Source organism: Bos javanicus, chromosome X (genome assembly GCF_032452875.1).
Source record: "Bos javanicus breed banteng chromosome X, ARS-OSU_banteng_1.0, whole genome shotgun sequence".
Lineage (NCBI taxonomy): Eukaryota > Metazoa > Chordata > Mammalia > Artiodactyla > Bovidae > Bos > Bos javanicus.
In genome coordinates, this window is record NC_083897.1 from 99706792 (window position 1) to 99724927 (window position 18136).

At 39.7% G+C, this 18136-nt stretch overlaps 1 protein-coding gene across 1 annotated transcript; it reads left to right on the top strand.

The window, feature by feature from the left end:
• The first annotated feature begins 8494 nt into the window (after positions 1-8494).
• On the top strand, positions 8495-10770 carry LOC133243440 (germ cell-less protein-like 2). The gene has a single exon (XM_061410360.1). It carries the CDS (start codon positions 8809-8811, stop codon positions 10303-10305), a length of 1497 nt encoding a protein of 498 aa, XP_061266344.1. The 5' UTR covers positions 8495-8808; the 3' UTR covers positions 10306-10770.
• Positions 10771-18136: the final 7366 nt, after the last annotated feature.

Below are 18136 nucleotides of genomic sequence, written 5' to 3' on the forward strand. Positions count from 1 at the left end.
ACAATGTGAGAGACTGACCAGGCCCGGGCTAGTCCTTTCTTAGCAATTACAAAGGGCTTAGCAGAGAGGATGCCTTTTACATACAAAGCAACCAATACTGTCTATAGTTTCAGCCACCTCCTTATCTAAGTTTCACATATCAAACCATTATTTCCTCTGCCTTAAATCATCCCAGGGCTAAGTACAAGATTACTAGAGATCACTTCTCTAGCCCAAAGCCCACAGAAATTGTTGAGACTACCTAATCGTAAACTGTTTCCTCCACAGTGCCTTGCCTTTCCAACAGAAATCCCAACACAGTCTCTGGCCTGTAATTTTACTTTCTCCCTGTTCTTGTCTTCTGCCACCTGCCCAAAACCTACCACTTTCCTAGTGACCCTGTGTGGTTAAATTTATATTTAAAAAAATAAAAATAAAAAAGGATTTCATGATCATAAAATTACCAAGCAGTTTTCAGGTCTAGATTTTTGATCAACCATATGCTTTGTCCTTCAGTCTCTCTCTAGAATATTTTGAAATAAAACATTTGTAAGTATGAAAACCAACAATCTCTTAATATTATAAAAGAACTTGGAAGCGTTCGCCAATTGATAAGAGATTTCAAGAATTAGTTCAAAGAGAGAAATCTGATTTCAGTGGGTTAATAATAAAACAGACAGAGATTATCATTGCCTAAAATATGCTATAAGAAAGAAATCTGATTTCAGTGGGTTGATAATAAAACAGGCAGAGATTATCATTTGCCTAAAAAATGCTATAAGAAAAGGTTCTAGTCCATATGACCAATGAAACCTGGGAGAAGCAAAGGTTTAGCAATTATGGTAGATATTGTTACACTTTATACTTTAATTCCCAGAAAGCTCACAGTGCTTTGTGGACTGCAATTGCTATATCTGACCCATCTAGTTTTTATTTTGTATTACTATATATTATATAAAATTATATATTTTACATATACTATATAAAGTTATATATCTAATATTATGTTTTACTGTTATAAATATATACATGTGTGAGTGCCTGCTTAGTTGCTTCATTTGTGTCAGACCCTTTGTGATCCTATGGACTGTAGCCTGCCAGGCTCCTCTGTCCATGGAATTCTCCAGGCAAGAATACTGGAGTGGATTGCCATGCCCTCCTACAGGGGATCTTCCCAATCCAGGGATCAAATCCACATCTCTTACAACTCCTGCAGTGGCAGATGGGTTCTTTACCACTAGAACCACCTGAGAATCCTATATATAGCTATAAAACTATGTTATCAGCCCTGATTATGTAAATATATACTGTTGGCATTTTCAGTGACTTATTATTGAACACTCTTTGCCCTTTCTATATGTTCTCATTCTTTACTCTCATCAGATTACCTCCTGCCTCCCTCTCTCCAACTCCTATCAATATCAAACTCACTTTTCAAGCTCTTAAGTTCTACCTCCTTTTCAAGGTTTCTCTCAGTACCCCAGTTTTCACAAATTATCCCTTTCTCTTAACACTCCTTTACCAGGGCTTCCCTGATAGCTCAGTTGATAAAGAATCCACCTGCAATGCTGGAGACTCCAGTTCAATTCCTGGGTCAGGAAGATCTGCTGGAGAAGGGATGGGCTACCCACTCCAGTATTCTTGGGCTTTCCTTGTGGCTCAGCTGGTAAAGAATCTGCCTGCAATGTGGGAGACCTGCGTTCGATCCCTGGGTTGGGAAGATTCCCCTGGAGAAGGGAAAGGCTACCCGCTCTAGCATTCTGGCCTGGAGAATTCCATGGACTGTATAGCCCATGGGGTCACAAAGAGTTGGATGTGACTGAGCGATTTTCATTTCACTTCTTCAAGCACTATCATCATGGGTACAGATTGGAGGGAAAAGACCAGAAACAAGAATCATTACAGATAAGAGATAACTCTCCACGAAGAAAACTTGGTAGTAGCCTACAATGCTGCTCTGAACTAAGGCTAATATTAACACTGTGGGAAATATTAACATGGCCCATGTAAGACTGGTCACCTGATGCAAAGAGCTGACTCATAAGAAAAGACCTTGATGCTGGGAAAGATTGAGGGCAGGAGAAGAAGGGGATGACAGAGGATGAGATGGTTGGATGGCATCACCAACTCACTGGACATGAGTTTAAGAAAGCTCCGGAAGATGGTGCAGAACAGGGAATACTGGCATGCTGCAGTCCATGGAGTTGCAAAGAGTCTGACATGACTGAGCAACTGTACAGCAACATGTAAGCTTAAATGTAGTGAATTCTTCACTCTACTCACAGACTATTCTGTTCATCTATCATCAGAAATTAGAAAGGCAGGCCTACATCAAAGCAAGGCTACTTCAGTTCAGTTCAGTTCAGTTCATTTCAGTCCCTAAGTCGTGTCCCACTCTTTGTGACCCCATGAATTGCAGCACGCCAGGCCTCCCTGTCCATCACCAACTCCCGGAGTTTACCCAAACTCACGCCCATCGAATCGGTGATGCCATCCAGCCATCTCACCCTCTGTCATCCCCTTCTCCTCCTGCCCCCAATACCTCCCAGCATCAGGGGCTTTTCCAATGAGTCAACTCTTCACATGAGGTGGCCAAAATATTGGAGTTTCAGCTTCAGCATCAGTCCTTCCAATGAACACCCAGGACTGATCTCCTTTAGGATGGACTGGTTGGATCTCCTTGCAGTCCAAGGGACTCTCAAGAGTCTTCTCCAGCACCACAGTTCAAAAGCATCAATTCTTCAGCACTCAGCTTTCTTCACAGTCCAACTCTCACATCCATACATGACCACTGGAAAAACCATAGCCTTGACTAGACAGACCTTTGTTGGCAAAGTAATGTCTCTGCTTTTCAATATGCTATCTAGGTTGGTCATAACTTTCCTTCCAAGGAGTAAGCGTCTTTTAATTTCATGGTTGCAACCACCATCTGCAGTGATTTTGGAGCGCCCCCCCCAAAAAAAAAATAAAATCTGACACCGTTTCCACTGTTTCCCCATCTATTTGCCATGAAGTGATGGGACCAGATGCCATCATCTTCGTTTTCTGAATGTTGAGCTTTAAGCCAACTTTTTCACTCTCCTCTTTCACTTTCATCAAGAGGCTTTTTAGTTCCTCTTCACTTTTTGCCATAAGGGTGGTGTCATCTGCATATCTGAGGTTATTGATATTTCTCCCAGCAACCTTATTCCAGCTTGTGCTTCTTCCAGCCCAGCATTTCTCATGATATACTCTGCATACAAGTTAGATAAGCAGGGTGACAATATACAGCCTTGACATATTCTTTTTCCTATTTGGAACCCATCTGTTGTTCCACGTCCAGTTCTAACTGTTGTTTCCTGACCTGCATATACTACTTAGGTGCAGCCAAGATCAGAGGGATAGGAGAGATGGCTGAGAGCAACCAAGAAAGTGAATAATGCAAATTTGTAGACAAAGTTAAGAAATAACTAGCCTCTGAGCATGTCTATAAAGAATTCATGAGTTACAGAGGCAATTGACATGCAACTGTGGAGAAGCAATGTATCTCAGATGAAAGGAACCACTTAAAGTCAGTTTTGAAGATGTGCAGAGACTAAAAGGGCTTTACTAGCTTTGAAAATCAAGGATTATTTCATATAAGCTGGCATAACTAGGTTTGTAGTAAAAAAGATGTCAAAATAAATCATTCACTCAATAACTGCTGCAAAGTATAGGTTCAGTGTTTCAACAGATATTTAATAAACATCTAGCATACCCTCTTCTAGTTGCTGTAGTTTTGACAGTGAATGAAGCAAACAAATATTGTTCTGTAAAAACAATCCTAGATGCCGTTTCATTGTTTTTGTCCCTGCATATTACTCCTACTCTTGGAAACTGAGAGGCATTGTCCTGCTTTGTGAAGAGGAAAAGGAGCTTGTGCTGGATTAAGAGAAAGCAAAACCCACACAAACTACAGCTAAGAAGGATGGAGAACACCATATAACCAACCACTCACTCTTTATAGGCCCCACTGTACCTGCTGCCTGGGCTTAGTTAAGATACTATCCATAATATCAATATTCAAAGACAACCTATGGTAGAATAGTGTCTATAACTTTTAGTATTAGGCATGCAAAATACATGTGTATTTTTTGTTTGTAAAAATCTGGTTTATAACGTATATACTCTTTTGCATAATGCTTCTGTCACTTCAAATTATGAGAATTTAGAAATGCATTAAAATTTCAACATTTAGATGTTACATAAGAGTTAACACAATGAATATTTAGCTAGAAAATATAGAAGAATACTTATCGAATTTCAGATAAGGTAAGACTTTCTAAGCAGTGAAGCCAAAATCAATATTTGGAAAATCTAATTTGGCTTCTTATGAATTAAAATATCTTTACAACAAAAAAGCCCCATAAAATTTTATTATATATAAATATATAATCTTTTTTTTTTTTTTGCCTTTTCATTATATCCATGGGGTTCTCAAGGCAAGAATGCTGTAGTTGTTTGACATTCCCTTCTCCAGTGGACCACATTTTATCAGAACTCTCCATCATGACCTGTCCATCTTGGGTGGCCCTACATGGCATGGCTCATAGTATCACTGAGTTAGATCACATTGTGATCCATGGGATGTTTGTTTAGTTTTCTGTGGTTGTGGTTTTCATTCTGTCTGCCCTCTGATGGATGAGGATAAAAGACTTAAGGAAGCTTCCTGGTGAAGGGAGGGTAAAACTGGGTCTTGCTCTTGTGGGCAGGGCCATGCTCATTAAATCTTTAATCCAATTTTCTGCTGATGGGTGAGGCTGTGTACCCTCTCTGTAGTTTGGCCTGAGTCCAAACTATGATACAGTTAATGGCACTAATGGTGACTTCCTACAAAAGGACTTATACCAGCAGGCCACGGCTCTCAGGACTGTTGTAGTCATTGGCCCTGACCGCACAGCAGGCCACTGTCGACCCACACCTCCACTGGAGACTCAACACTCACAGGCAAGTCTGGCTCAGTCACTTGCAGAGTCACTGCTCCTTTCTCCTGGTGTGCACAAGGTTTTGTTGTGCCCTTCAAAAGTCTGTTTCCCTAATGGTTCTCAGTCCTTTTGCTGGATTCCCAGGTTGGGAAATCTGTTGTGGGTGCTAGAACTTTTGAAACAGTGAAAGAACTTCTTTGGCATAATTGTTCTCCAGTTTGTGGGTCATCAGCTTGGTGGCTCTATAGTGGGGTTAATGATAACCTCCTCAAAGAGGATTATGCCACGCGCTGTGCCTCCCAAGTCTGCTGCAACCAGAATCCCTGTCCCCGAGGCAGGTCACTGCTAACCCATGCCTCCACAGGAGACACTCCAACACTTAAATGCAGGTCTGGCTCAGTCTCTTGTGGGTGTCATTGCTCTTTTCCCTCAGTCCTGGTGCACACAAGGTTTTGTTTGTGCCCTCTGAGCATCTCTACTGGGTCTGAGATTTAATTTTAAATGCAGCTGTGCCCCTCCTACTGTCTAGTTGGGGATTCTCCTCTGCCCTTGGATCCAGGTATCTTTCTTCGGTGGGATTCAACAGTCTCTTGTTGATGGTTATTCAGCAGCTAGTTGCCATTTTGGTGTTCTTGCAGGACAAGATGAACACATGTCCTTCTACTCCACCATCTTACATGCTAGTGGTAACATCAAATGGTAAAGCCACTTTGGAAAACAGTTTGACAGTTTCTTACAAATTGAAGATAAAGCCCAGAAAAGGGGGCAGTGGGAGGAGCTTTACATTTCATGCAAAGATGGGCACAATAACGGACAGAAACAGCATGAACCTAAAAGAAGCAGAAGATATAAAGAAGAGGTGCCAAGAAATACACAGAACTATACAAAAAGACCTTAATAAGCCAGATAACCATGATGGTGTGATCACTCACCTACAGCCAGACATCTTGGAGTGTGAAGTCAAGGGGGCCATAGGAAGCATCAGTGCTAACAAAGCTAGTGGAGGTGATGGAATTACAGCTGAGCTATTTCAAATCCTGAAAGATAATGCTGTTAACGTTCTGCATTCAATATGCCAGCAAATATGGAAAATTAAGCAGTGACCATAGGACTGGAAAAAAATCAGCTTTCATTCCAATCCTAAAGAAGGGGCATGCCAAAGAATTTTCAAACTACTGCACAATCTCACACGCTACCAAAGTAATGCTCAAAATTCTCCAAGCCAGGCTTCAACAGTACGTGAACTGAGAACTTCCAGATGTTCAAGCTGAATTTAGAAAAGGCAGAGAAACCAGCGGTCAAATTGGCAACATCCACTGGATCACAGAAATAGACAGAATTAAAAAAAAATCTACTTCTGCTTCATTGACTTCATTGATGCTTCCTAAGGCTTTGACTGTGCGGATCACAACAAACTGTGGAAAATTCTTCAAGAGATGGGAATACCTGACCATAGTACATTACCTACCTCCTGAGAAAACTGTATGCAGATCAAGAAACAAGAGTTAGAACCAGATATTGAACAGTGGACTGGTTCCAAATTGGGAAAGGAGTATGCCAAGGCTGTATATTGTCACCCTGATTATTTAACTTATATCCAGAGTACATCATGCAACATTCTGGGCTGCATGAAGCATAAGCTGAAATCAAGATCGTTGAGAGAAATATCAATAGCCTCAGACATGCAGATGACACCATCCTTATGGCAGAAAGTGAAGAGGAACTACAGAGCCTCTTGGTGGAGGTGAAAGAGGAGAGTGAAAAAGCTGGCCTAAAACTCAGTATTAAAAAAACTAAAATCATGGCATCCAGTCCATCACTTCATGGCAAATAGATAGGGAAACAATGGAAACAGTGACAGACTTTATTTTCTTGGGCTCCAAAATCACTGCAGATGGTGACTGCAGCCATGAAATTAAAAGACACTTGCTCCTTGGAAGGAAAGTTATGACAAACTTAGACAGCATATTAAAAAGCAGAGATATTACTTTGCTGACAAAGTTCTATATAGTAAAAGCTATGATTTTTCCTGTAGTTATGCATGGATGTGAGGATTGGACCATAAAGAAGGCTGAGTGCCAAAGAGTTGATGTTTTTGAACTGTGGTGTTGGAGAAGACTCTTGAGAGTCCTTCAGACAGCAAGGAGATCAAATCAGTCAATCCTAAAGGAAATCAATCCTGAATGTTCCTTGGAAGGACTGACGCTGAAACTGAAGCTCTAATACTTTGGCCACCTGATGCGAACAGCCAACTGATTAGAAAAGACCCTGATGCTGGGAAAGAGTGAAGGCAGGAGGAGAAGGGGACAGCAGAGGACGTGATGGTTGAATGACATTTCTGATTCAATGGGCATGAGTTGGAGCAAGCTCCAGGAGATGATGAAAGACAGCAAAGCCTGGGGTGCTATAGGCTATGGGGTCACAAAATGTTGGACACGACTGAGTGACTGAACAACAACAAAATATAACCTTTTAACAATTTTAATTTTTATATGTATATATGCATATATATGGGCTTCCCAGGTGGCACTAGTAGTAAAGAACCCACCTGCCAATTCAGAAGAGGTAAGAGATGCAGGTTTGATACCTGGATCAGACAGATGCCCTGGAGGAAGTCATGGCAACCCACTCCAGTATTCTTGCTTGGAGAATCCTCATAGACAGAGGAGCCTGGTGTGCTACAGTCCATAGGGTCATAAAGAGTGGGACATGACTGAAGGTGACTTGGCACACATGCACACCATACATATGTGTAGTCTTACATTATAAGAAGCTAATAAGCTTTTGACAATCACTAAGGAGAAAATATATATAAATCTATACAGAAATAAACATTTCCCGGGTAGCTCAAAGGATAAAGAATCTGCCTGCAGTGCAGGAGACTGGATTTGATCCATGTGTCAGGAATTTCCCTGGAGAAGGAAATGGCAACCCACTCCAGTTTTCTTGCCTGGAGACTTTCATGGACAGAGGACTCTGGCAAGTTGCAGTCCATGGGGTCACAAAGTGTTGGACATGACCAAGTAACTAACACTTTCTTTTGGGGCTTCCTTGGTGGCTCAGACAGTGAAGAAACTGCCCGCCATGTGGGAAACCAGGGTTCGATCCCTGGTTCAGGAAGATCCCCTGGAGAAGGAAATGGCTACCCACTCCAGTATTCTTCCCTGAGAATCCCATGGACAGAAGAGCCTGGCAGGCTACAGTCCATAAGCTTTCAAAGAGTTAGACACAGCTTAGTGACTAACACTTTTCATACAGAAATAAGCAAAGAATATGAAGATGTACCTTATCAGAAAATTTTGAAATATCTCTTTATCTTTACTGATATTTCAAAATTATATATGTATAATTTTGTATATGTGTATAATTTTGTGCATATATATGCATATACACACATACATCAAATAAAAGTTTGCCTTCTCTATAATGAAAGAGGAATAATAAAATAATGATATACCACTATTCATCTTTTTTAAATTACTAAAAGTTGAAGGCAGATAATTATATTCAATATTGCTGACAGCTGAGAAAAGAATTCTCCCACTTGCAGTAGAAATGTGAATATGTACACTCTTTAACACTGTGATCCAAAAGCCTTTGATTCAGTCATTTCCCTTATAGGAAAGTATTTTCAAGGAAAACCTGGAGGCAGGGGCCCTGAACAATAGGCTAGACTGAATGGAAGACTGGAGGCAGTGGGCGGGGCCACAGGGAGGGAGGGGCTGGAGCAGAGAATGAAGAATGCAGAGCCTCCACTGTGACGTTTGGGACTGTGCTAAAATGCCCAAGTGAAACTAGGGCCTAAGCGGAGGTGGCACGCCACAGCAATGCTGTGGCAGAGAAGTCTCTGCAGCAGTCTCTTTAGGGGCCCTAAGAGCCTTTATCTATGGGGCCCTTGAACAGTCGGAATCTGCAATGCAGGGAATCTGGCACAGGGGAACTGCAGCAGCCAGAAGCCCAGGCAGGCCCCAGTTATGTGTCTGGAAGCCGTAAACGCAAACAGAGCACCGGTCCCAGCTTAGGCCCAGAGTCTGAGATGAGTCACAACCAGGAGGAGGATCTACAGCAAGTCGTCTGTACAAGACAGGGTAAAAAAGTTAAGATCAAATCTGAGTATGCTTACCAAACTTTATTTTTAAATGGGGAAACCAGTGACATTAAAATCCGTGCTCTGGGGAAAGTGTGGTGTTTACACAAAATGTTTTTATGTCAGTCGGACTACTTTGCTACAATGTTTAGAGATTCTGGGAAAGAATGTCACAAAGATATTATTGACCTGGAGATTAATGACCAGAATATAAATGTAGAATCTTTGCAATTTGTATTAGGCTCGTTGTATAGGAATGAATATGTCTTAATTAAGCCCCTTCAAGTTCCAAGAGTTTTGGCAACCGCGTGCCTGCTTCAAGTAGAGGACTTAATTCAGCAGTGTGATAAGACCATGAAGGAAACAATTAATGTGAAAACTGTATGTAGCTTCTATGCGGCAGCAGAGACCTATGGGTTACATTCTGTAAAGACAGGGTGCTTTGAATGGCTTCTCCACAATCTGATGACTCATCCAAGTGTTGAACTTTACAAGGAACTCAGTACAGATCTTATGAATCTGGTCATTTCTTCTTCTAATTTATTCGTAATGCAAAAGGAAATCGATATATATACTACACTCAAACAGTGGATGTTCCTCCGCCTTAACCCAGGTTGGAAAGGCACAATGAAACAGCTTTTAGTTAATGCAAACAACTGGTTTTCCAGGCACAAGGAACATGATGGTAGCATTTCCTTTCTTGAAACTAAACAAGGCATAGTATTTCAACCAGTATTTAAAAATTTGAGGTTTCAGCATATCATTTGTGACCTGGCCTCCACAAAAGTTATTGAACAAGATGCTCTAATACCTTCAGAATGGTTATCGTGTGTTTATAAACGACAATGGTATACCTTGCTTAGAGCACAACAATACAGGGAAATTGGTCCTAGAGACATCACTGAAACCGAACTTGAAGAATATAGCATGAGATGTGGCAAAAGGATTGTCAGAGATGGAACCTATGCCTGGAAGTGGTCCGGTTACAATTTCGGTGTTCATTTGTATGTCGTCTTCACCAGCCATTTTATAATTTTCAAACGACATGCTTTCAGTCAGCCATATGATGGCTCCATCTGTTTACAACCTCAAAGAAATATTGCATTCAGATTAACTTTGGTATATTTTGATTCTAGTGGAAAACTGAGCTTCAGGAAAACAACTGGTTATAAAATCCTTACCTTTGAAAAGGATGAGGAACAAATGGTAATGAAACTGGATAGCGTAGCTTTGAGCTTCCCTTTATATATATTCTGCAATTTCCTGTTTATATCATTAGAAAATCCAGGAAATTGATGATATTGTCAATTAGGCTAGCTTAGCCTTTTGAAAACTTCTGGTGTCTCATTTCATTTAATGGCCTACTGTTAAACACAATAAAGATGAACAATAGCAAAAGAAAATAATCTTTTGAATGTAGAAACTATCATAAATTACTCTCTTCATTTTATTTCTATGTATCTGTGAAGAAAAAGTTCAATTCCAAGAAAATATCTGTGAAACCAAATAGTCAGTGATGAAACCAAAAAGACATCTTTTGCTTTTCATTTACTATTCAACAGGCATGCTCCAAATGGAAACAATAGATTGTATGTCCAAGAACCAAAAAGAAATTAACTTGCTGCATAAATTTTACTCTAACCAATATTGAGACAGAATAAAGAATTCTCTTCCTTGCGGAAATGATTGTGCAAATGTGGCTTTATTTGAAGCACTGTATTACAGGAGAAAATAAATCATGAAGTAAAACCTGAGATTAGAGATTCTTTTTTGGTTTCTGTAATATAGAGTTACAAATTATCAGACAATGTCAGGTTATACAATGTGACATACTATACATGTATCATATGTTAATATAATAATACATACTATATATCATTATATATATTAATTACATAATATATAAAAATGTAGTACTAGTCACTTTTCACTTTCATGTACTGGAGAAGGAAATGGCAACCCACTCCATTTTTCTTGCCTGGAGAATCCCAGGGACGGGGGAGCCTGGTGGGCTGCCGTCTATGGGGTCGCGCAGAGTCGGACACGACTGAAGCGACTTAGAAGAAGAAGAAGAAGTTCATATAATTTTATGTATTATGTTAAATACATACAAATAACATTATATATGTATATATACGTATATGCCCATATATATTTATAAGTTTGTAAAGACCAAAGGGAAATAATTTTTGAAATGGCTAACTAGGCACTATAGACTAAAATGGATTTCCACAAACATCATTTATTCCTATGAATATGTAGATATCAGTAATCTCAAAGTATCTTCTTCATTCTTTCTGTTTGTTTTTATATTGGACATACTTCTCATTTTTGCCAGAATGCATTCTTTGCAGGATATTCGGGCTTCCCTGATAGCTCAGTTGGTAAAGAATCTGTCTGCAATGCAGGATACCTGGGTTCGATCCCTGGGTTGGGAAGATGCCCTGGAGAAAGGCAAGATTACCCATTTTAGGCCAGGGTATTTAATGTAACATTTATTTCAAAATAGAAGCCAATAGCATAAAAAATTATTTCATTATAAATATGTCTTCTAAACAATTCCTGAGCTAGGAAGAGAAGGCCCAGTCAGTCTGTCCAGCTGACTAGTGCAACATTCAAATATTCATTTAATACTTGAATGTCAAATGTTAATATTTGAATATATAATATTTATTTAATATTTGAATATTTATGCAAATGTTTTTATATTGCTTTTAATATAACTGCCTTTTTCTATGAACACACATATTGATTATATCTCTTCTTGAGTACCAAGCATGCAATTGAGAGTAATTTTCTTTAATGTGCTTTCTACAGCTCTTTTTTAACTTTTGTTTACCAGGCCTTACTCTTTCTCAGGTGGGTTCAAGGGCGATGATGATGTTTTTGTGAACACCCATCATCTCCTGAATTACTTGAATAGCTTATCCAGGAACAAAGCCAAAGATTTGTTTATTGGTGACGTGATTCATAATGCTGGACCTCATTGGGATAAGAACCTCAAGTACTACATCCCAGAAGTTGTTTACACTGGCGTCTACCCGCCTTATGCAGGAGGAGGCGAATTCCTCTACTCCGGCCACCTGGCCCTGAGACTGTACAATGTGACTGACCGGGTCCTTCTCTATCCCATAGATGATGTTTATACTGGAATGTGCCTTCGGAAACTCGGCCTCGCTCCAGAGAGACACAAAGGCTTCAGGACATTTGATATAGAAGAGAAAAGCAGGAGTAACATTTGTCCCTATGTAGATTTGATGTTGGTACATAGTAGAAAACCTCAAGAGATGATTGATATTGGTCTCGGTTGGCAGAGTGCTCATTTAAAATGCTGAATTATGTGCAAACTACATTTTACACAGAAGTGTATCTCAAATAGTTCCCATTTGTGTTCTCTTCCATTAGAGGTCATTTCTATGTAAAACCATCAAAATTGCCTTTATAGGTCATGTCCATTTGACGGCCTCTAAACCCTTCAGTTCAGACGGTAAAGCATCTGCCTGCAATGCGGGAGAGCTGGGTTCGATCCCTGGGTCAGGAATATCCCCTAGAGAAGGAAATGGCAACCCACTCCAGTATTCTTGCCTGGAGAGTCCCATGTACGGAGGAGCCTGGGGGGCTACAGTCCATGGGGTCGCAAAGAGTCGGACATGACTGAGCGACTTCACTCACTCACTCATATTCTACAAGGCATACGAATCTTGAAGTTAATTATATCATGATTATTAATAACATATATTTGAAGTTTATTTAGAATGAGAAAGTGAATTGACAGTAATCTGATTAATCAGTATTTGCATAATAATTTTGTATTATTTCAGGTTACCATTTTCTTGGGTATTGTTCTCATGCTACTGAGGGCAAAGTGAAGTTCTTCATATCCTTAAAAGTTCTTTCTAGCAAACATTTTATCTAATCTGTCTTCTTTTCACATTTCTTTTTTTCAATTTTTAATATTTTTTTAAATTGAAGTATAAGAGCTTTACAATGTTGTGTTAGTTTCTGCTGTACACCAGTGTGAATCAGCTATGTGTGCAAATATGTGCCCTCCCTCCTTGAACCTCACTCCCACCCACTCCATCCTCTGCCTCTTGGTCATCAAAGAGCACTGAGCTGAGCTCCCTGTGCTACACAGTAGCTTCCCGATAGCTATCTATTTTACACATGGTAGTGTATATATGTAAATCTTAATCTCCCAATTTGTCTCACCTTCCCCTTTCCTGCCTTTGTCCATGTGTTCATTCTCTAGGTCTGCATCTCTATTCCTGCCCTGCAAATAGTTTCATCTGTAAGATTTTTCTAGATTCTAGAAAAATTACATTTTCTAATATAGAAAATAGATCAAAAATAACATTTTCTAGCTAAAAGCATTAAAATAATATATTTGTTTTTATCTTTCTGACTTAATTTACTCTTTGTGACAGACTCTAGGTTCATGCCCATCACTGTGAATGACTCAGTTTTGTTCCTTTTATGGCTTAGTAACATTCCATTGCATATATGTATCATATCTTCTTTATCCAGTCATCTGTCAGTGGACACCTAAGTTGCTTCCATGTCCTGACTATTTTAAGTAGTGCTGCAATTAACACTGGGGTACATGTGTATTTTAGAATTACAGCTTTCTGGGGCTAATGGAATTGCTGGGTCATATGGTAGTTTTATTGCTAGTTTTGTAAGAAACCTCCATACTGTTCTCCATAGTGTTTGTATCAATTTACACCAACAATGAAAGCAGCTTCCCTTTTCTCCATATCCTCTCTAGCATTTATTGTTTGTAGATATTTTGATGATGGCCATTCTGACTTCTGTGAAATGGTACCTCATTGGAGTTTTAACTTACATTTCTCTAATAATGATAAATGTTGAGCATCTTTTCATGTGTTGGCAATCTGTATGTCTTCTTTGGAGAAGTGTCTGTTGATGTCTTCTGATCAGTTTTGATTAGATTTTTAGTGTTTTTTATATTGAGCTGCATGAGCTGCTTGTATATTTTTAAGATTAATCCTTTGTCAGTTTCTTCATTTGCAATTATTTTTCTCCCTTTCTGAGGGCTGTTTTTTCAACTTGTTTATAGTTTCCTTTGCTCTGAAAATGCTTTTACATTTTATTAGCTTCAAATTTATTTTTTATTTTAATTACTGTTAGAGGAGGGTCACAAAGGATCTTGCTGCCATTTATGTCAAAGAGTGTACTACTTATGTTTTCTTCTAAAAGTTTGATAATATTTGGCCTTACATTTCAGTCTTTAATCCATTTTGACTTGTTTTTGTGTATAGTGTTAGGAAGTGTTCTAATTTAATTCTTTGACATGCACCTGTACACACAGGAACCTGGAATGTTAAGTGCATGAATCAAGGCAAATTGGAAGTAGTCAAACAGGAGATGGCAAGAGTGAATGTCGACATTTTAGGAATTAGCAAACTAAAATAGGAATGGGTGAATTTAACTCACATCACCATTATATCTACTACTGTGGGCAAGAATCCCTTAGAAGAAATGGAGTAGCCATCCACATCACCATTATATCTACTACTGTGGGCAAGAATCCCTTAGAATAAATGGAATAGCCATCATACTCAACAAAAGAGTCCAAAATGCAGTACTTGGATGCAATCTCAAAAACGACAGAATGATCTCTGTTCATTTCCAAGGCAAACCATTCAATAGCATGGTAATCCAAGTCTATGCCCTGACCAGTAATGCTGAAGAAGCTGAAGTTGATTAGAACTAACACCCCCCCAAAAAATGTCCTTCTCAACATAGGGGACTGGAATGCAAAAGTAGGAAGTCAAGAAGCACCTGGAGTAACAGGCAAATTTGGCCTTGGAATACAGAATGAAGCAGGGCAAAGGCTAATAAAGTTTTGTGAAGAGAATGCACTAATCATGGCAAACACCCTCTTCCAACAACAAAAGGGAACACTCTACACATGGACATCACCAGATGGCCAATACCAAAATCAGATTGATTATATTCTTTGCAGCCAAAGACGGAGAAGCTCTATACAGTCAGCAAAAACAAGACCAGGAACTGCCTGTGGCTCAGATCATGAACTCCTTTTTGCCAAATTCAGACTTAAATTGAAGAAATTGGCTTAAATTGAAATTCAGACTTAAATTGAAGAAAGTAGGGAAAACCACTAGACCATTCAGGTATGACCTAATCAAATCCCTTATGATTATACAGTGGAAGTGAGAAATAAATTTCAGGGACTAGATCTGATAAAGTGCCTGATGAACTATGGACAGAGGTTTGTGATACTGTACAGGAGACAGGGATCAAGACCATCCTCAAGAAAAAGAAATGCAAAAAATCAAAATGGCTGTCTGAGGAGGCATTGCAAATAGCTGTGAAAAGAAGAGAAGCCAAAAGCAAAGGAAAAAAGGAAAGATATACCCACTTGAATGCTGAGTTCCAAAGAGTAGCAAGGAGAGATAAGAAAGCCTTCCTCAGTGATCAGTGCAAAGAAATAGAGGAAAACAATGGAAGGGGAAAGACTAGAGATCTCTTCAAAAAATCAGAGATACCAAGGGAACATTTCATGCGAAGATGGGCTCAATTAAGGACAGAAATGGTATGGACCTAAAAGAAGCAGAAGATTTTAGGAAGAGGTGGCAACAATACACAGAAGAACTATACAAAAAAGATCTTCATGACCCAGATAATCACAATGGTGTGATCACTCAGCTAGAGCCAGACATCCTGGAATATGAAGTCAAGTGGGCCTTAGGAAGCATCACTATGAAGGAATTGGAGGTGATGGAATTCCAGTGGAGGTGATGGATTTCCAGTTGAGCTATTTCAAATCCTAACAGATGATGCTGTGAAAGTGCTGCACTCAATATGCCAGCAAATCCGGAAAACTCAGCAGTGGCCACAGGACTGGAAAAGGTCAGTTTTCATTCCAATCCCAAAGAAAGGCAATGCCAAAGAATGCTCAAACTACCACACAACTGCACTCATCTCAAAGGCTAGTAAAGCAATGCTCAAAATTCTCCAAGCCAGGCTTCAGCAATACGTGAACTGTGAACTTCCAGATGTTCAAGCTGGATTTAGAAAAGGCAGAGGAATCAGGGATCAAATTGCCAACATCTGCTGGATCATCAAAAAAGCAAGAGAGTTCCAGAAAAACATCTCTTTCTGCTTTATTGACTATGCCAAAGCCTTTGACTGTGTGGATCACAATAAACTGTGGAAAATTCTGAAAGAGATGGGAATACCAGACCACCTGACCTGCCTCTTTAGAAACCTGTATGCAGGTCAGGAAGCAACAGTTAGAACTGGACATGGAACAACAGACTGGTTCCAAATAGGAAAAGGAGTATGTCAAGGCTGTATATTGTCACTGTGCTTATTTAACTTATATGCAGAGTAAATCATAAGAAACGCTGGGCTGGAGGAAGCACAAGCTGGAATCAAGATTGCAGGGAGAAATATCAATAACCTCAGATATGCAGATGACACCACCCCTATGACAGAAAGTGAAGAACTAAGAGCCACTTGATAAAAGTGAAAGAGGAGAGTGAAAAAAATTGTCTTAAAGCTTAACATTCACAAAACTAAGATCATGGCATCCAGACCCATCACTTCATGGCAAATAGATAAGGAAACACTAGAAACTGTGAGAGACTATTTTTTAGGGCTTCAAAATCACTGCAGATGGTGACTGCAGCCATGAAATTAATACCCTTACTCCTTGTAAGGAAAGTTATGACCAACCTAGACAGCATATTAAAAATCAGAGACATTACTTTGCCAAAAAGGTCTGTCTAGTCAAGGTTATGGTTTTTCCAGTAGTCATATATGTATGTGAGTGTTGAACTACAAAGAAAGCTGATCGCTGAAGAATTGACACTTTTGAACTGTGGTGTTGGAGAAGACTCTTGAGAGTCCCTTGGACTGTAAGGAGATCCAACCAGTCCATCCTAAAGGAGATCAGTCCTGAATGTTCATTGGGGACTGATGCTGAAGCTGAAACTCCAATACTTTGGCCACCTGATGCGAAGAACTGTCCCTTTGGAAAAGACCCTGATGCTGGGAAAGATTGAAGGCGGGAAGAGAAGGGAGGGGATGACTGAGGATGAGATGGTTGGATGGCATCACCGACTCAGTGGACATGAGTTTGAGTAAACTCCGGGAGTTGGTGATGGACAGTGAGGCCTGGCGTGCTGCAGTTCATGGGGTCACAAAGAGTTGGACACAACTGAGCGACTGAACTGAACTCTACAGTTTTCCAAGCACAACTTATTGAAGAGGCTGTCTTTTCTCCATTGTTTATTCTTGCCTCTTTTTTCAAAGACTAGGTGCCCCTAGGATGGGTTTTTCTTTGGGCTTCCTAGCCTATTCCACTCACCTATTTTTCTGTTTTTATGCCTGTCACAGTCTGTCTTTCTGATTGCTGCTTTGTAGTATAGTCTGAAGTCAAGATGCTTGATTCTTTGGGCTCCATTTTTCACTCTCAATAATGCTTTGGCTATTTGGGGTCTTTAATATTACCATACAAACTGTGGAATTTTTTGTTGTTGTTCTGTGGAAAATGTCATTGGTTATTTAATAGGGATGGCATTAAATCTCAAGACTGTTTGGGGTAGTATACTTATTTACATAATATTGATTCATTCAATCCAGGAACATGATATTATCTCTTCATCTCCATTGTCTCTCTGTATCTGTCATCTTTGATTTCTTTCATTAGCATCTTCTAGTTTCTGCATATAGGTCTTTTGTATCCTTTGTTGCTGCTCAATCATGTCTAACTCTTTGTGACCTCATGGACTGAATCACACCAGGCTGCCCTGTCCTTCACTAACTCCTAGAGTTTGCCCAAACTTGTTTCCATTGAGTGAATGATACCATCCAACCGTCTCATCCTCTGTCACCCTCTCTGGCTGCCCTCAGTCTTTCCAAGTATCAGGGTCTTTTCCAATGATTTGGCCCTTTGCATCAGTTAGCCAAAGAATTGGAGCTTCAGTATCAATCCTTCCAATAAATATTCAAGGTTTATTTCCTTTAGGATTGACTGATTTGACCTCCTTGCTGCCCAAGGGACTCAAGAGTCTCCTCCAGCACCACAGTTTGAAAGCATCAATGCTTTGACGCTCAGGCTTCTTTATGGTTCAATTCT

What these genes read in the sequence shown, in the direction of transcription:
- LOC133243440 (XM_061410360.1), top strand. Translation starts at nt 8,809, where the DNA reads ATGGGGCCCTTGAACAGTCGGAATCTGCAATGCAGGGAATCTGGCACA.